The sequence below is a fragment of the Anas acuta genome, chromosome 29 (genome assembly GCF_963932015.1).
Source record: "Anas acuta chromosome 29, bAnaAcu1.1, whole genome shotgun sequence".
NCBI lineage: Eukaryota > Metazoa > Chordata > Aves > Anseriformes > Anatidae > Anas > Anas acuta.
The window spans coordinates 1,273,869-1,292,129 of NC_089007.1; the positions used below are offsets into that span (position 1 = coordinate 1,273,869).

The 18,261-nt window shown below is 70.4% G+C and overlaps 2 protein-coding genes across 7 annotated transcripts; both read right to left on the reverse strand.

Moving 5' to 3' along the window:
* Positions 1-497: 497 nt before the first annotated feature.
* On the reverse strand, positions 498-4,097 carry MCRS1 (microspherule protein 1). The gene is given in 15 exon segments (XM_068663674.1): positions 498-701; positions 789-916; positions 997-1,084; positions 1,170-1,252; positions 1,349-1,441; positions 1,603-1,631; positions 1,725-1,800; positions 1,886-2,024; positions 2,138-2,246; positions 2,328-2,437; positions 2,535-2,693; positions 2,773-2,911; positions 3,031-3,160; positions 3,697-3,757; positions 3,759-4,097. Coding segments are annotated over 15 exon segments (1,755 nt in total). The 5' UTR covers positions 4,083-4,097; the 3' UTR covers positions 498-614.
* A 115-nt stretch (positions 4,098-4,212) lies between these two features.
* Positions 4,213-16,306, reverse strand: ITGA7 (integrin subunit alpha 7). 6 transcript variants are annotated; one of them, XM_068663669.1, is made up of 27 exons: positions 15,438-16,306; positions 13,748-13,875; positions 13,575-13,654; positions 13,213-13,468; positions 12,716-12,847; positions 12,465-12,584; positions 11,065-11,272; positions 10,735-10,928; positions 10,568-10,656; positions 10,353-10,480; positions 9,745-9,840; positions 9,599-9,660; positions 9,307-9,476; positions 8,620-8,811; positions 8,402-8,514; positions 8,108-8,306; positions 7,554-7,637; positions 7,393-7,472; positions 7,223-7,300; positions 7,039-7,141; positions 6,781-6,957; positions 6,612-6,704; positions 6,400-6,513; positions 6,222-6,320; positions 6,028-6,153; positions 5,647-5,802; positions 4,958-5,098 (listed from the first exon to the last, which is right to left on the reverse strand). In XM_068663669.1, the coding sequence occupies exons 1-26, from the start codon at positions 16,064-16,066 to the stop codon at positions 5,686-5,688; spliced, it is 3,867 nt and encodes a 1,288-aa protein (XP_068519770.1). In that variant the 5' UTR covers positions 16,067-16,306; the 3' UTR covers positions 4,958-5,098; positions 5,647-5,685. The 6 variants fall into 6 exon arrangements, with proteins under 6 accessions (XP_068519769.1, XP_068519771.1, XP_068519772.1 ...); XM_068663668.1 differs by lacking the exon at positions 5,647-5,802 and having other exon boundaries at positions 4,213-5,098; XM_068663673.1 differs by lacking the exon at positions 12,716-12,847.
* Between the last annotated feature and the right edge of the window lie 1,955 nt (positions 16,307-18,261).

Consider the following 18,261-nt stretch of genomic DNA (forward strand, 5'->3'; position numbering starts at 1 on the left):
GTGCCCATGGGGATAGCATCAATGTGGGGGGCTCCTGGCCAAAAGCTTTCCTGTTGTTTTTTTCCAGCCCCTGTTCCGATGGGATGTGTGAGTGCAGCAGCACTGGGAAGGGGATGGGGGGGGGCCAGAAGGGGATGGGGGGGGGCTCAGAGAGGGTTGGGGGGGATCGGGAGGAACTGGGCACACGCTGGGGGCTGGCGCTGTCCCCCCCCGGGGCTGTAAATTCCCTTCCTGCCCTCGCCGTGTCCCCCCCAGGGCTGGCAAGTGGCAGGGGGGGCTGCAGCCCCGGGATCACCCCCGTCCCTGGGAAAAGCCCCGGAGAGGGGAGCGGGGAGCCCCCTGCTGGCCTCCCCAGGGCTACTCCTATGCAAATTCATGCAAATGAGGCAGCCGGTGCCAATGGGGAGGGGTAAAAATAATTGAGGGGCACCCCCCCCCCCCCCGCACAGCCCAGGAGCTCAGGGTCCTGTGTCCCCACTCCAGTGACAAACGCAGGCTGGATTAAAACACTTTATTACCTGCAGCCTCCAACCCCTGGGGGAGGCCAGGGGGACGCCCCCCAGCGCCCTGTGTGGGGCCGGGGGGGGCCGCACAGAGCAGCCCCCACCCCCTCCTCACTGCTGGGCCAGCTTGGCCGCCTCCGCCTTGATGAGCGCGATCAGGTCCTGGTTGATGAGGAAGACGAAGCGGAGGCTGGCGATCTGCAGGGGGGAGGCAGGGGGTGAGTGAGACCCCCCCAGGACCCCTGAGCGCCCCCCCGGGACCCCTGAGCCCCCCCCTCAGCTCACCTCCACCACCGAGTTGTTGTTGAGCTTCCACTTGTTGCCCCCGAGCACGGGCCGCCCGTCGATGTAGATGGGGCGCCGGCCCTCATTGGCGATGAAGAAATCCCCGTTGTTCTTCAATTTGATGACCCCTGGAGGGGGGCAGCAGCGCGTGAGGGGGGAGCACACCCAGAGACCCCCCCCCAAAAAAGCAGCCTGGCCCCGTTCCCACCTTGCTTGCGGGAGATCTTCCAGGCCGGGCCCTCCAGCGCCAGGTCCACATCGATCTGGTTGTCCTTGGTGGCTCTGCCCAGCGTGATCTGGGGAGGGGGAGCGAGGGGAGGCTGGGGGGGCTCCCGGGGGCTGGGGGGGTTTCCCCTGGGGGGGGCTCAGCCCCACACTCACCTCCCGGGAGCGCATGAGGTAGCGCACCATGCGGCCCCGCAGCACGGCCAGCGTCTGGCTGTCAAAGTCCGGGGAGCTCATGCCTGGGGGGGAGGAGGGGGAAGATTTTGAGGGGGGGGGAGCAGACGGATGGACGGACAGACGGACAGACAGACAAACCAGCCGCTCCCAGCTCTCACCCGTGATGCTGTCGACCAGCACCTGCCACTTGTGCAGCTCCTGCTCCAGCTGCCGGATCTCCCGCTTCTGGCGCCGGTCGGCCACGGTCAGCTCTGGGGAGAGAGGGAGAAGGGAGCTGGGGGGGGGGGGGGACCTGACCCCCACCAACCCCCCCAGACCTCCCCGTGCTGATTTAGGCCCCCCCCCATGCCCCCCCCCAACTAATTTGGGCCACCCAGATCCAGCAGCATGGCGGGGAGTGGGCTGCACTCACCGTGCTCCAGCACCTCATCCCGCACGTCCCTGCAGAAGACAAGAGGCAGGATCAGACACGGCCCCCCCAGAGCCCCCCCCAGCACCCTCCTCTGCCCCCCAGGACCCCCCCCCAAACCTCACTTCAGCTTGCTGTCATCCAGCATGTCCTCAGCGTCCGAGAAGTTGAGCACTTGGTCCCCTTTGGGCAGCGGCTGTACTGGAAGGCGCAGGAGGGGAGGAGTGAGGGGGGCAGAGGTAGATGGTTTTTTTGGGGGGGGCACGGGGGGGGACGCGGGGCTCACCGGTCTGGTCGTCCAGCAGGTAGTACTGCTTCATGAGCTGCCAGTGCAGCTGCAGGGCCTTGGCCGTCCGCGAGGGGTAGAAGACGTCGGGGTGCTTGTGGAGGAGCTCCTGGAAGGTGTCGAGCGTGGGCTGGCTGCTCTGCGGGGGGGGAACAAGGGACACGTGGCACTGAGGACGCCCCTCAGGAGGGGGAGATGCCAGCCTGGAGCCCCCCCAGCCCATAAAAAGCCCCCAGCCCTGCCGTCTCTTACCGATCCCACCTTGTTCAGCAGCTGCTCCTCGGCTTTGCTGAACAGCACCTTGCTCTGGATGGCGGCGATGGCCTCGGGGTGAAGCTGCCGCATGGCCTGGCAAGCCAGCCTTGGGGGGGGGCACAGAGTAAGAGCCCCTGCAGCCCCCCCAGAGGTGGCACAGCCCCCCCAGGCCCGGCCCCGTGCTCACTTGGAGATGATGGGGTCGTAGAGCAGTGCGTACCAGCGCTCCTGGATCTCCCGCAGGTTGAAGCGGCAGCTGAACTTCACGCCCAAGTGCACCGAGGTGAGGTCGTTGGTCTGGGAAAGCCCCCGGGTGAGGGCACGGCTCCGCTGGGGGCTGCGGAACCCCCCCACGCCCCTCCACCGAGACCCCGGGGAGAGCCGGGGCCGTTACCTGCAGCACGGCGTTGATGAGCAGGAGGTCATCGGCAGGTTTCCAGCGGCCCAGGTCCTTCGTCACCTGCAGGGGCTGCTTGCTCTTCTTCATCCGCTTGGCGAGGCCGGGCGTCGGGACGGGGCTGGGCGCCACGGGGGCGGACACGGACTTGGAGACCTGGGCGGGCAGCGAGGGGCGTTGGGGGTCTCTGCACACACCCCCAGGTGCCCCGAAACGCCCCCCGCTGCCTCCTCACCTTCTTCTTCTCGCTGGACGAGGGCTCGCTGCCCGAGCAGCGCCCCGGCTCCACGCCGCCGGCGCCCTTGGCCCGGCTGGAGGACTTGGCCAGGCTGCTCTCTACCAGCTCATCGTCGAATTTCTTCCTCTTGATGAACCTGCAGAGCATGAGGCGGCTCTGGCCCCGCCACCCCCTCCCCTTCCCGGGGCTGGATCCAGCCCCGTGCCCCCCTCAACCCCCCCCCCCCCCCCAGCCCCCGGTACCCCGGTACCGTACCGTGAGGAGCTGCGGCGCTTCGGGATGGCGCCCGAGGCCTGGGCCAAGCCCCGCTTCTGCCCCGCCAGCGACTCCTCGTCCTCGGAGCGGCTCGCCGCGCCCGACGCCATCAGGTCGGGGGACAGCACCTCTGGGGGGGGGCAGGGGGAGACGGTCCGCGGCTGGCACCGGGGACCGGACCGGGGAGGGGGACCGGGGGGGGGCTCGGACCCGTTACAGAAGCTGGGGGGGGACCGGGGGAGACCGGGGAGGAGAAAGGAGGTCGGGGGGGTCAGGGGGGTGCCGGGGGTGGACTGGGGGGGGTGGGGGAGGACACGGGAGGGGCCGGGGGGGAGGGGGCGGGGAACCGGGGAGGTCCCGGGGGTACCGGAGGGAACCGGGGGTGTCCCGGGGGGGCTCGGACCCGTTACAGGGGCCGGGAAGGGACCGGGGGGGAAAACGCGAGGTCCTGGAGGGGGGGAAACGGGGGGGTCCTGGGAGGGCCCGGGGGGGGGGCGGGGGAACCGGGGAGGTCCCGGGGAGCACCGGAGGGAACCGGAGGGGACCGGGGGACCCTGGGGGGGCCAAACGGGGTCCCGGGGGGGTCCCGAGGGGATGAGGGGGGGCGAAGGGCACGGGGGGGGCACCCGCGGGGCCCCTCGGGCCGCGGCCCGGCCCCGCTCTCACCATCCCCGGGAGCGGCGGCGGCTCCGCGACGGCCTCGGCCTGGGCGCCTCCATGGACGGGCCGCTTCCGGGTGGCGGCGGAAGCGGTTCTGACGTCAGCCCCAAGGCAGCGCGTGTCGCCAGCCCGGCGCCATCTTGGGTCAGGGCGCCGCCATCTTGCTTGCGGGCAGGGCCGCGGCCCTGCTTTCCCCGAGGCGCTGTTGCCGATGAGGGCCGACCGGGGGGGACGGGGACAGGCCCGGGGACAGGGGCACAGGGCCCTCGGTGTCCCCACAATGAGGGCTCCGCGCGGCCACGGCAGAGGAAACGGCCGCACCCATCATGGCCGCTCCCAGAGCCCGCCGCCACACCCATCATGGCGGCGCCCACCAGAGCCGCCCCCAACATGGCGGCGCTGCTCCCCCCCCCCCGCAGCCCGGGACCCCCCCGGCCGCCCCCCGCTCCCTGCTGGGACCTGGGACCCCCGAACCCCGGCGGGGGGACCTGGGGGGGCTCGAAGGGACGACACGGGGCGGGGTCGGGGGGGGCTGCTCCGTTTATTGGGGGGCATCGGGCGACGCTGGGCGCTGGGCAGGCCCTGGGGGCAGGGGCGGCCTCGTAGGAGGGGGCGCTGAGGGGTCCGGCTGGGCCCAGGGGGCTGAGGGGGCCTGGGGACGAGGCAGCCCCTTGGGGACACACCAGCCCCTGGGGATGAGCCATCCCTTGGGGACAAGCCAACTCTCTGGGGACAAGTTATTCCTCTGGGGACACACCAGCCCCTTGGGGACAAGCCAGCCTTTGGGGACAAGCCAACCCTCTGGGGACACGCCAGCCCTTTGGGGATGAGCCATCCCTTGGGGACACGCGATCCCCCTGGGATAAGCCAACCCTTTGGGGACAAGCCAGCCCCCTGGGGACGAGCCATCCCTCTAGGGATAAGCCATTCCCTAGGGACCAGCCAGCCCCTCACAGGATGGGGCCATCCCTCTAGGGCCGAGCTGTCCCCCTGGGGACAAGCCATCCCCCCTGGGGACAAGCCACAGCCTGCAGCGGAGCCGTCCCCGGGGCCCCTGTCCCACTGCGAGCAGTTCTGGGTGTGCCTGGCCGAGGCAGGTGAGCGCTGCCACACACACGTGCGTGTCCCCACGCGTTGCCAGAGGGTCCTTTTTTGGGGCACGGCCAGCAGGGCCGGGGGGTGCTCCGTGTCCCGCGTCCCCCCGCTGGGGTCGGCAGCCCCAGGGCTACGCCGAGCTGGGGGTGACGTGCCCATCGCTGGCCTCGCTCCAGTTCACAGCCCACTCCTTCCTCTGGATGGTGCCCATCTTCTCCTCGCGGTACTGCTGCCGCTCCTCCCGCGGGATCTTGACAGCGTGGTACTGCGGCACGGCCGGCGGCGCGTAGCGTGCCCGGCGGAAGAAACCGAGCTGCGGGGAGCAGGGGGTCAGCCCCGGGGGCTGGGGGCAGCGCCTGGCTGTGGCTCAGGCAGCCAGGCGGGATCGGGTCCGGCTCCACGTGCTCACAGCTCTGCGCTCCCCCCAGATGTCACCGCGGGGGCACGCACATTGCAGCGGCGCTGCAAACCCTCGCACATCTGCGTGCCAGCGCGGCACGGGCTGGCTCAGCACCGCAAACCCTGGCACGGCCATGCACCAGCAGCACTGCAGGCTCCTGCCCTGCCACCCCGCCGCTGCAAACCTGCATTTGGTGCTGCAAACCCTCGCACGGCCACATGCCAGCCCTGCAAATCCTCGCACACTCGTGCACCGGCACTGCAAACCCCGGCACAACCACGCAGCAGCACTGCAAACCCTCGCTCCCTGCTGCCCTGACACTGCAAACCCTCTTTCTGCCCACCCCACTGCTTCAATCCCTCGCACAGCCGCATGCAGACACCGCAAGCCCTCATCCCCCCGCCTGGGCACACCGCACTCCTTCGCACACCCGTGCAGGGGGGCTGTGCGCCCGTGCGCACCCGTGCTGGCTGCTGCCGGCCCGGGGAGCCGGCCCCGCGTTACCGCTGGCCCTCCAGAGCCTGCTTGTCCGCCTCGGAGGGCTGCAGCCTCCGGCGGGCCCGGTAATAATTAGTGGTGTAGCGGGAGGTTTGGCTGCTCCGCTTGAAGAAGCCGCACTGGGGAGGAAGTGAGAAGGTGAGGCTGGGCACGGCACAGCGTGGCACGGCACTGGTCATGGCATGGCACGGCGCAGCAGTGGCCCAGCAGCACGGCGTGGCATGACACGGTAGGGGTAGCACGGCACGGCCAGGGTGGTCCAGCACGGCACAGCACCCTCAGGGCACCCCGTGCCACGGGGAGGGGACACGTCCTGCCGCAGGGACCCCGTCCCCCTCGCTCACCTTCCAGAGGATGAAGACCAGCAGGGCCAGGACGAGGATGCCGGCCAGCACGGCCAGGAGGATGACCCACCAGGGCACGCCGCCGGCCACCGCCACGCCGGGGTCCAAGTAGATGGTGACGGGGATCTGGGGACGGCAGCGTGGGTCAGGGGGTGGCGGGGAGGGTGCCGGGTGCCGGGGGCGTGGGGTCAGACCTGCGTGGAGGCGTCCTTCAGCACCAGGTTCTTGATGGAGGAGGTCACCGAGACGCTGGCGCGCACGATCAGCTCCACTGAGGTGACGGCCAGGAACTCCTGCAGCGGGGACACCACGGGACAGGGCTTGTCCTTGTCCCCATCCCCATCCCCATCCCCGTCCCCGTTCCCTTTTTACCTCCAGGAAGGTGCTGTTCCAGAGCCGCCCGCGGGCGGTGAGCACGGCAGCGCGCTCAAAGCTGTGCAGCGGGCAGCGGAACGCCAGGCAGCGCGCGGTGCCCTGGGCACAGTCCTGGGGGGACAGGGGGGGGTCACAGCGTGGCCACGCACCCCAGGACCACCCCAGGACTGGGAGCACCCCGATAGCAGGAGCACCCCAGCCCCGCTCACCAGTGTCACGTTCTTTTTCCTTTCTGCGGGCGCTGGCACCCGCCAGGACCCTGCGGCGGGCGCTTCGGCGAGCTCAGTGTCCCCTGGCGGCTCCTGGGGGACAAAGGACTGGCATGGAGAGGGGACAGCCCCCCCCCGCCCACCATCCCACTCCACCCCCCCGCCGTACCAGGGCCAGCTGCAGCGGGTTGGCAGCGGGGCTGCAGGACGCCCGCGGCCCCGGTGCCGCCGCCAGCTCCAGCTGCAGCGGGTACAGCAGCCACTTCCCATTGCTGATCTCGTGGGGCCACTGCAGCGTGAGGAAGGCCGAGCCCAGCGTCTTCAGCGACTGGCCCCGGTTGGAGACCTGCAGGGGATGGGGTGTGAATGGGAGCGGGGGGGTCGGGGGGCACGGCTGAACCCCCCCCCCAAAGCCCCCCAGACTCACCGTCACCTCGAAGCGCACGGCGCTGCCCACTTGGCTCTCCCGCCGCACCGCGCTCTCGCCCCGCACCACCCCGCCGAAAAAGAGCCGGGGGGGCACGGCCACGCTGCAGGGACACAGTGGGGGGGGTCAGGGGGATGTGGAGAGGAGGGGGGGGCCCCCCAGCCCCCACCCTGCTGCCACTCACCCCGTCACTGAGAGAGGCAGCTCGATGACCACGCGCGCCCGAGCCACCACCGGCTCCAGCCCCGGCTGCTCGCTGATCCTGGGGAAATTATGGGGGTCGTGGGGGGGGGACATCGCTCTGAGCCCCCCCCCATGCCACCTGCGGAGCCCCCGCCACCCTCCCCAGCTCACGTGGACAGGGCCAGCTCCACCGCCAGGTCCGTGGTCTGGAGGGTGATGCCCAGGGTGCTGAGGATGAGGTAGAAACGCACCTGGGGGCACAGGGCAAGGGTTGGGGCCGGGGGTCCCGGGGCGGGTTGTTGTGGGGGGGGGGCTCAGGGAGCTGCACCCACCTGGGCTCCGCGTTTCAGGGGGTTCCCCAGCTCGCACTCCACCTGCGAGCCGTTCTGGTTGGCGAGGCAAACCACCGGCTTGTCCTGGGGGCAGAGAGCGGGGACCTGCTGCGGGCACTCCCCATCCCCAAACCCCCTGAACCAAACCACCCCAAACCCCAGCACCTCTGGGACCAGCCCCATCCCAAACCCCAGAACCTTTGGGACCAGCCCTGTCCCAAACCCCAACATCTCTGTGACCATCCCCGTCCCAAAACCTAGCACCTATGGGACCAGCCCCACCCCAAACCCCAGCACCTCTGGGACCAGCCCTGTCCCAAACCCCAGCATCCCCCAGTACCCTCCCTGTCCCAAACCCCAGAACCTCTGGGACCAGCCCCATCCCAAACCCCAGCCCCCCAAAACTCCCCCTGCATACACCCCCATCCCACCCCCTCAGCACCCTCAGGCCCATCCCCACCCCTCTGCATCCCTGCGCCCCCCAGGTCCATCCCCACGGCTCCGCACCCCCAAAGCCCCCCTCCCTCACCCCCCCCACCCATCCCCTGCCGCACCGAGGGTGCCCGGCCGTCATAGGGGCGCACGGCGGAGTAGGGCAGCTCCTCGGGGAAGGTGGCGGTGAGCACGGCCTCGTGGGCATCGTCCCCGTCCCGCTGCGGCTCCGCGGGGTCCGAGGGCAGGTTGGTGACGTGGATCTCCAGGGCCACGTCCTTCTGGTCGCTCATGGCGAAGATGGCAGTGCCGTCCTCACCCCTGGGGGGTGGGGGGACAACAGCCCCAGTGAGCCCCCGCCGGGCGCCCCCTCCACCCCATGGGGTGAGGATGTGTGGGGTGGGGGGGACGCCCACCTGGGCAGGGGCACAAAATCGGCGTCCCCCAGGCGGGCGCAGAACTGGAAGTGCAGCTGCAGGTTGCTCTGGCAGATTTTGTCGTCCCCGCAGCCCTGCTTCAGAAAGTGAACCTGCGGGGGGGGGACAGGGGACACACACAGCAGGCTCAGGGACACCTCGAGGGAGGCAGAACCCCCCCCCCCTCCGAGCTGGCCCCGAGCAGGACGGCTCCTCACCTCAGTGCGCTGGCTGCTGGGCTGCTGGGGGCTGAGCACGGGGGACAGGGGGGGCAGGGCGGCCCCCCGGCTGTGCCGCGTCGCCCCCCGGCTGTGCCGTGTGGCCCCCCGGCTGTGCTGCGTCACCCCGGCCCCCTGGATGCCGTAGGCGAGGGTGACGGCGATGGGGCGCAGCTTGTCACGGATACTGTCCTGGGGACAGTGAGAGAGAGGGTGAGGGAGAGGGGGGACACGGAATGGGGACGGGGGTGGGACAGGGATGGGACAGGGATGGAACAGGGATGAGGATGGAACAAGGATGGCACAGGGATGAGGATGGGTTGGGGACAGGGATGGGAAAAGGATGGGACAGGGATGAAGATAGGGACAGGGATGGCACGGGGATGGGGATGGGAAAAGGATGAGGATGGGATGGGGATGGCACAGGCGTGGGAACGGGGACAGGGATGGGATGGAGATGGCACGGATGGAACAAGGTTGGGCACAGGGATGGGAAAGAGGACAGGGATGGGGCAGAGTTGGCACAGGGATGAGGACAGGGAAGGGGAAGGGACACGGATGGGGACAGGAGCAGGACAGGGATGGAGGCGGGTTTGTGAATGGGACGGATTTGGTGACGAGGACGGGGACAGGGACACGATGGGGACGGGGACATTGATGGGGACAGGGACAGGGACAAGGAGCCACCTGGAGCTGGAAGGTGGCTTTGACGCAGGCGCGGGCGTGCTGCCGGGGCAGCTCCACGGTGTTGGAGAACTGGTGCTCGGGGTCCGAGGGCCGGCGGCCGAGGAAGGCGACGCGGGGGGCATGGCCCAGCCGCCGCCGCTCCGTGTCGGCATCGAAGACGTATTCCAGCACTGGGGGCAGAGGGACGGGGCCATGCCGGGGTCCCCATCACCCCACAGGGGTCCCATCCCCTCTGTGGGGGACACGCAGCCCCCCCAGGACCCCCCCAGCCCCTCCACCCGTCCCCACTCACCGAGGGGGGGGCTGTAGCTGGCCGGGCTGGCCGTGTAGCTGAAGCAGGCTCGGACGTCCACGCTGTGGGGGCGTGGGGCAGAAGTGGGGTGAGATGGGGGGGCCCCGACACCCCCCTCGCCCCCTCCCCGGCCACATGGCACCCACCAGACGCCCTCCTGGTGCTGGCAGTTGCTCTGCTCCAGGTCGATGTTGGGGGGAACCAGGGAGACGTTCCTGGAGACGTGCACCACGGGGCGAGCCCTGCGGGGGGGGGAGCACGGTGGTGTCGGGATGGGACCCACCGGGGGCACCCCCAAAGTGCGCAGCCCCTGCACGGGACCCCCCGGCTGTGCCAGGGGATGGGGGGAGTCTGAGGTGGGGGCATGGGGGGAGCTGGGGAGGGGGGATGATGCTTAGGGACAGGGGATGCTGTGGGTTAGGGGATGCGCAGGGATGGGGGATGCTTGGGGTTACGGGGTGCTTGGGATCAGGGGATGGTTGGGGTTACATGATGCTTGGGGTTAGGGGATCCTTGGCGTTAGGGGATGTGCAAGGATGGGGGATGCTTGGGGTTACGGGGTCCTTGGGATCAGGGGATGCTCAGGATTAGGGGATACTCGGGGTTACGGGATGCTTAGGTTTATGGGATGATCGGGATCAGGAGTTGCTCAGGGACAGGGGATGCTCAGGGATAGGGGCTGTTTGGGATCAGGGGATGCTTGGGGATTTGGGTGCCCTGTTTGGGGCTGGGGGTGCCCCCGGCAGGCGCTCACCTGTACAGCACCACGGTGTCAGAGAGGGAGCCCACGAGCAGGTCGGGGTAGAGGTTCCCATCCACGTCCAGCCCCCCCGAGAGCGCGTACCCGAAGGCCGTCACCCCCACGCCCTCCCCGTCCAGGACCTGGGGACAAGGACGGCTGTGACGCTGGGAACCGGCAGCGGGGGGGCACCGGGGAACTTCCCCCCCGCTCTGACCCCAATCCCTCACCTGTGCCGGCTTGGCCACGATGCCCAGGTTGCTGCCGTGGTAGATGTAAACCTTGCCAGCGCCATCAAAGGGGGCTCCCACAGCCAGATCTGGGGGGGAAGAAGCGGTGAGGGGGGGGACGCAGCAGCACCCGGGGACCCCAGAGCCCCCCCCCCAGCGCCCCTCACCCTCGAAGCCGTCCTGGTTGAGGTCCCCGGCAGCGCCCAGGGCGATGCCGAACATGGAGCCGCGGGTGCCGTTGAGGCGCAGGGGGGCGGCGGCGTCCCAGTGCCCCGCGGGGTTGATGTAGACGTAGGCGGCCCCCCCGATCTCCTCCTTGCGCTCAAAGAAGTGGGGGGCCCCCACCACCAGGTCCATCCAGCTGCGGGCACGGCCACCGCGTCACCCCCTCCTTGGGACCACCGCGCACGGCGGCACCGCGGATCCCCGGCACCGCGGGCACCGTGGGCACCGTGGGTGCCCCCCACCCCTTGGTGCCCCCCCCCCACCAGCCTCACCCATCGCTGTTGAGGTCCAGCACGGCCAGGGCGTAGCCGAAGGCGGAGGTGAGCTGCTCGCCCCGCAGCACGGCCTCGGGCACCAGGCGCTGGGCGCTGTCGCGGCGCAGGATGAGGACGGCGCCCGTGTGGTTGGCGCGGGGGGCGCCGCTCACGAAGCTCAGCTCCTGCCGCCGCGTCAGGCCCGCGCCCGAATCCACCGAGAAACCTGCGGGTGGGGGCGTTTTTTGGGGTTTTATTATTATTTTTAGGGGGTTGGGGGGTTGATTTGTATCCGGCCCCCATCGCCGTGCCCCACCCGGTGCCCTCTGTCCGTCTCCGTCTCTCTCTCTCTCTGCTCGGCTCCCTGCGTGGCTGGGGGTCCTGGTGCTTTGGGGTGGGGGGCACAGGGATGGGGATGGGGTTTGGGGGGGGGTCCTGCTCGGCTCGTGCCTCAGTTTCCCTGTTCTGTGCTCCATATAGTCTGTACTTGGGGGGGGGTGGCAGAGGTGGGGGGTCCTGGGTCCTCTTCCAGCTCTGGGGAAAAGCGAGGTGGGGGTGAGGACCAGCCCCCTCCCTTCCCCGCATGGCCAGAAGGGAAGATTTTGGGGAGAGAAATGAAGATTTTGGGGGCAGAGCAGCAAGACCTGGAGCGCCCAGATCTCCCTCCCCAGCAGATGCAGAGCCCCCAGGGCCTTGGGGACCCCCCACCCCCAGCCCCATGCAGCAGTGGCAGCACCCGACCCCCCCCAGCAGCACAGCCCAGCCCGTGCCCAGCCCCCCCAGCCCCCCCAGCCCCCAGGCACCCAGCAGGATGCAGCCCCCATGCACCCCCCATGCACCCCCCCATGCAGAAACATCACCGGAGGGAAAAGCACAGGGACCTGGGGTGCGGGGGGGCCACGCCAGGCTCAGCACTCAGTTGGGACCCCCTGGAATCCCCCCCCCACACCCAGTGTGCCCCCCCTAGCCTGGCGGTGCCCCCACCACAACCCCAGCACAGCGACAGGACACACGGCCACAGTCAGGGCATGGGGATGGGGGGATCCGGGGGGGGGCACAGGCACCGCACGGACCTAAAAGGGTCCCGGGGGCTTTGGGGGGGGTGGCACAGGTCGCAGCCACGTGTGTGCAGGGTTGGGTGTGCAAGGGGCTGTGTGTGCACACCTGGGTGTGCGGGGGGGTGGGTGCACGGGGTGCAGGGGGGGGTGCAAAGCGAGCTGGGTGCGTGCACACGCGTGTGTCTGCGTGTGTGTGCCCAGGGGCTGCAGCAGCTCCGCTCTCCTCTGCTCTGCACAGACACGGGGGGGGGGGGGGGGACACCGACACGACACATCGCCGGGGGGGTGGCACACGGGGAGGGGGGGGGGGGTGGCTCCAAGGGGGTGGCACACGGGGACGCGGCGGCGCCGCGTACGAACCCAAGTAGCTATTCTGGGGCACGTCGCCGGCCGCGCCGGGCACCTTCTCGTTGGGGTCGGGGCTTTTGTAGACCAGCTGGTCGGGGTCTGAGCTATCAACGTTTGTCACAAACAACAAACCTGCGCCCGGCGGGCCGAGAGAGAAAGAGAGGGGGGGGTCAGGGAGGGCGCCGGGGTCGGGGCAGGCTGGAGCCGGGCTGGGGGGGACCGGGGGGCTCCCCACGCCGCGCCGGGCTCCGCCGTGCCCGTACCCAGGTAGCTGTTGGCGGGCACGGGGATGAGCGAGGGGTCCTGGTCCTTCTCGCCCCCCGCTTCGTAGGGGCCGTCGTCGTAGCGCAGCGGGTCGAGGGAGCTCTGGTTAAGCAGCTCCACGCGCAGGTTCCCTGCCAAACCGAGGAGGGGTCAGAGGGGCTGGGGGACCCTCCCGGGGGGGGGGGACCCTCCCGGGGACCGTCCTGCTGCGCGGGGACAGGAGGGGCGCTGGAGATGTCGGCTGCCCCGCGGCGCTGCGGGCACGGGGGGGTCCTGCCCCCATGGGGCATCCCGCAGCACGGACACGCGGCCGTGCGCACGCACACGGCTCCACGGCTCACCCAGCACCCACACGTGCACCCCACACCCACACACACACACATGCACACACCCCAGCTCATGTGTGCAAACCCACCCCACGTGGACACGCACCCCGCTTGCGCCCATCGCTGCGCTCGCACCCGCACACCCCCCCCGGGCGCCTGCCCACGCTCACCCTTCCAGTTGTAGGTGCCGGGGGCCCCGAAGAGGATGTAGTGCTGGTCGGGGCTGAAGGCGGCGGCCAGGCCCTGCTGGCAGAAGCCGAAGCGGTCGTGGCCCTGCGGCCGCCCCTCGCAGAATTTCCACTCGCCGCCGTCCAGCTCGTCGCGCACCCGCAGGTCCTGGCTCAGCACGAAGCAGCGCCCGATCACGTCCCGCGTCTCCAGGGGCTGCCGCACCCGATTCCGCGCCTCGTACAGGTGGGCGCAGGTCTGCGAGCACGGGGGGGGGGCGTCAGGAGGCACCCCCGACACCTCCCCGCTCCAATCCGGTGTCCCCCCCGCCTCGTCCCCACGCCCCCCCTCGCCGGGTGCTCACCACGATCTTGCCGCCGGCGCCCTGGCTCTTCACGCTCACCCCCAGCCACTGGTTCTCTTTGCTCTCTCTCTGCAGGTCAACTGGGAGGGTTTGGGGGGGGGCAGCGTCAGCACCATCATCCCCGTCCCCCCCATCCCCTCTGCCCCCAGCGGGGGGGGGGCCGAGCACCTCACCTCCCTCGTCGATGGGCACCCGCCAGCAGTCGGAGAGCTCGGGGGTCAGCGGGCAGGCGAAGAGCCCCCCGGTGCGGTTGGCGGCTTGGCTGGGCAGCGCCGGCGCCAGGGGGGCCCCCACCAGCAGCCTGCGGGGACGGGGAGCCCCCCATCAGGGCATGGGCGTGTGGATGTGTGCCCCCCCCCTCCCAGCACTGCCAGCTTTGCACGCTCGCCCCCCCCAAGCCCCCCTCGCCGCGGCCCCCTGCCCGCCACCCCCGCGCAGCTGTCCCTGCGCTCCCACCCCGATTTCACGGCTGCAGGCACCGCGTGTGCCCAGCTCGGTGCCACGGCCCCAGCACGGCCCTTCCCAGACCTCGGAGCACCCCGGACCCCCCTGGTCCCATCCCCCTGACCCCCCCCGACCCCCCCACGTCCCGTGGGGAGGGGTCTCAGCCCCGTCCCGCTGTGCCCTGAGGAGCGCGGAGGTGGCGGCTCCCCTGTGGCCATGGGGCACCCCCCCGGCCTGTCCCCAGGGGATGGTGGCCTCAAGACACAAAGGAGCCCCGGGAGGGGACGGAGAGGCAGAGCTGGTAAAAATAAACTGGAATTCACTCAAAATAACTCGGCAGCAACATGCCCAAAAAAGGAGGGAGCCAGGAGCAGGCACGGGCGCGTCCCCCCAACCCGGGCAGTGCCCGGCGTGCCCGGGCCAAGGCTCCAAGTAAGGAGCTCGGGGCTGAGACTGCCCCGGGAGATGCTGGGGCTGGGGGGACCGGAGGGGACAAGCAGGGGGACACCGGTGCTGGTGCCATGGCCGGCGCCGTGCCCGTGCCATGCCCAGTGCCCGGTGCCATGCCCAGTGCCCGGTGCCATGCCCTGTGCCATGCGTGGTGCCGTGTCCGTGCTGTGCCCAGTGCCATGCCCAGTTCCCAGTGCCGGTGCTCCGTGCCCGGTTCCCAGTGCCATGCCCGGTTCCCGGTGCTGTGCCCAGTGCCCAGCTCCCGGTGCTGGTGCCATGCCCGGTTCCTGGTGCTGTGCCTGGCACCCAGTGCCGGTGCCATGCCCAGTTCCCAGTGCCATGCCTGGCTCCTGGTGCTGTGCCCGGCACCCAGTGCCGGTGCCGTGCCCAGTTCCCAGTGCTGGTGCCGTGCCCGGTTCCCGGTGCCGCGGAGCGCAGCACGATGCCAGCAGCTCCCCAAGCACCTGCCGGGAGCTCGGCCACCGGGCAGGGCGCACCGAGGGCCCGGCGGCGCCAGGAATGTCGAGAGGGCGGCAGCGGGGGCCGAGCGGCTCCCACCGGCGCCACCGCGCTGGCGCCACCGGCCCCGACCGGGGGCGCACCGGGCGAGGGGTGGGGGGACAGCGGGACACCCAGGGGGGCTGCGGGACCCCCGGGGCTCCCCCCGCTCGGCTCCTCGCCTTCGTGCACCCCCCCGGGGCCGGCGGCTCCCCTGGCACGCGGGTGGGCGTCCGGCGGCTCGGCACCGAGCGGGGCGCGGAGGCGGCGGGGACGGGGCTGGGGCTGGAGGGGGGGTCCGGCGGCGGAACGCGCGTGTCCCCCCCACCCCATCCCCCCTCCCCAGCACCCCGGGGCTCCCTCCCAGCACCCCGCTTCCCTCCGAATGCCCCCGGGGCTGCTGGAAGCGGGGATGGGGAATGGGAGCGGGGGGTCCCCGGGGCGCAACCCGCCCCCCCCCGGGGCGCTCACCAGCTGGCCGGCTCGGGGCTGAGCTGCCGGTGCAGGGCCACCGAGAACCCGAAGAGGCTGCCCTTGGCGCCGTCCTTCAGCAGGGTGCTGCCCGCGTCCAGGTTGAAGGCGGCGCTGCCCAGCAGGGACAGCCACAGCCAGGGCAGCCACCGCGGCCCCGCCATGGCGCCCCGCTCCCCGCCGCTCCCCGCCGCTCCCCGCCGCTCCCGTCCGTTCCTCGCCGGCCGCTCCCCGCCGCTCCGGTCCGCCCCCCGCCCCTGCGGACCCGGCTGGCGGCCAGCGCGGCCCCCGCCCCGCGGCGAGTGACAGGCAAAAGGGGAGGGGGGGGGGGGGGGGACACGGCACGGGGACAGCGCTGGGACAGTGCCCGGTGGCACCGGGAGAGCGCGCGGGGACGCGCCGCGGGGATGCTGCAGCACCGGGAGGGCGCAGCGGGGAGCACCGGGGGGGGGGGACGCAGCGCGGTGACACGGCGGGGGGACACTGCAGGGGGACAGGGACACGCTGTGGGGACACCGCACGGTGACACAGCTTGGGGACAGGGCTGGGACACTGCACGGGGACACACCACGGGGGTGCTGCACGGGGACACGGCACCGGGACACACCGTGGGGACACCGTGGGGACATCGTGGGGACAAGGCACGGGGACACCCCACGGGGACACCCCACGGGGACACGCTGCCGTGACACCGCGTGGGGCTGCTGCAGTGGGCACGGAGCGGTGACACAGCACGGGGACACGGCACGGGGACACACGGCGATGACACACCGCGGTGACACAGAGTGGTGACATCGCACGGGGATGGCTCACCGGGACCCTGCACCGGGACCCTGCACCGGGACACGGCCCCCGGCCGCATGGGGGGGGGGGGGGGCTGGGACCCCCCCAGTGCAGTGCTCAGCACCCCAAATCGCCCTACACGGCACCCCACATCGCCCAGCACCCCACATCACACCGCACGCCCCCCCCTTTTTACCCCCCCACATCACAGCCTACCCCATTACACCGCACCCCGGCACCCCCCCACTTTGCACCCCCCTGGGTGGGGGGCACCCCTGGGCGGGGGGCGCCCCCCCTCTGACAGCAGGAGCAGGACCTGGGGGGGGGGGTTGGAAGCGGGCAGGGGGTGCGCAGCGGGGCCAGGCCCCCCAGGAGCGAGCAGCCCCGCGCCCCCGCAGCAGCCCGGGGGGGGGCAGTCATATTTTCCAGCCCCGGGGGCTATTTTTAACCATCGCCGCTCCCCCCCCCAGGCCCGCGGAGCTGGCTGGGAGTTGGCCGTGCTGCTCGGCCCTGCGGGAGCTGCGCTGACCTCTTCCTCCTCCTCCTCCTCCTCCTCCTCGCTGCTGGCCCGGGGGTGAGGTGGGGGAAGGACCCCCCCCGCCCCACAACTCCTGGCTGCCATCCAGCCCCCCCCCCCCCCCCCCCCGAGCCTCCAAATCCCCTCCCGATGGCCTGGCCACCGTGGGAAAGAGGAGGCCACGTCCCGGGGAGGGCAGAGAATGGGAAGGGGAAAAGGAATGGGAAGAGGAATGTTAATGGGAACGGGAATGTTAATGGGGATGGGAACGGGAACAGGAATGTTCATGGGAGTGGGAACGTTAATGGGAACGGGAATGTTAATGGGAATGGGAACAGGAACATTAATGGGAACGGGAATGTTAATGGAACGGAAACGTTAATGGGAATGGGAACGGGAACAGGAATGTTAATGGGAATGGGAACATTAACGGGAATGGGAACGTTAATGGGAACGGGAACGTTAATGGGAATGGGAACAAGAACGTTCATGGGAATGGGAACATTAATGGGATTGGGAACATTAATGGGATTGGGAACAGGGCTGCTCTGCACCAGTGCCCCCCTGGCCCCCTGCCCACCCCTGGCTTCTGCCAGCCCCGGCCACCACTGCAGGAGGAGGAGGAGGAGGAGGAGGAAGAAGAGACCCCCAGGGGCCCTTTTCTGCCCCCCCCGCACCCAGCCAGGTTCCCTCAGCCCCCCCCGGCTCTCAGCCAGACCCCTATGGCCACTACGGGCCCCCCAGGCCTCCACTTGGGACCCCACAGCCCCCACCCCAGGCCCCTGTGAGTCCCCACAGCCCACCCCAGGTCCCGATGCCCCACCCTGACCCCTATAGGTTCCTTGGGCCCAAGGGGTGCTATAGGGGCCCCTAAAGAGCCCAGTCAGACCCCTGTAGTGCTCCTTGGGCCCTATAGCACCCCCTCAGACTCTATAGGGCCCCATCAGGCCCCTATAGCACCCTCTAGGGTGCTATGCCCCCTCCACACCCCTATAGCGCTCCTTGGGACCCTAGAGCACCCCTTGGGCCCCTACAGTGCCCCATTAGACCCCTATAGCACTCCTTGGGTCCCTATAACACCCCATCAGCTCTCTATAGCACCCCCTCGGCCCCTATAGCGCCCCCCCGCCCGGCCCCTATAGTGCTCCTTGGCTCCTATAGGGCCCCTTCAGCCCCCTATAGTGCTTCTTGGGCCCCTATAGCAGCCCACCAGCTCCCTATAGCGCTCCTTGGCCTTTATAGGGCCCAATCAGGCCCCTATAGCGCCCTCTAGGGTGCTATGCCCCCCGCACACCCCTATAGCGCTCCCTGGGCCCCTATAGCACCCACCTGTGCCCCTACAACACCCAATAAAACCCCTATAGCGCCCCATCAGCCCCATTTAGGGCCCCACCAGGCCCTTATAGCGCCCCCCCGTCCCTATAGCGCTCCTTGGGTCCCTATAAGCCCCCCCCACCCCCCTACAGCGTCCCCCCCCCGCCCCTATAACGCTCCTTGGGTCCCTCCAGCACCCCACCAGCTCCC

Coding starts and splice junctions, on each gene's coding strand:
- ITGA7 (XM_068663668.1), bottom strand. CDS start 16,066: ATGTCCCCACGGTGTCCCCACGGTGTGTCCCGGTGCCGTGTCCCCGTG. Junction 12,585..12,715: donor GCCCGCCAACAGCTACCTGG/GTACGGGCACGG, acceptor CGCCGGGCGCAG/GTTTGTTGTTTGTGACAAAC. Junction 7,473..7,553: donor CCCTGAAACGCGGAGCCCAG/GTGGGTGCAGCT, acceptor CTGTGCCCCCAG/GTGCGTTTCTACCTCATCCT.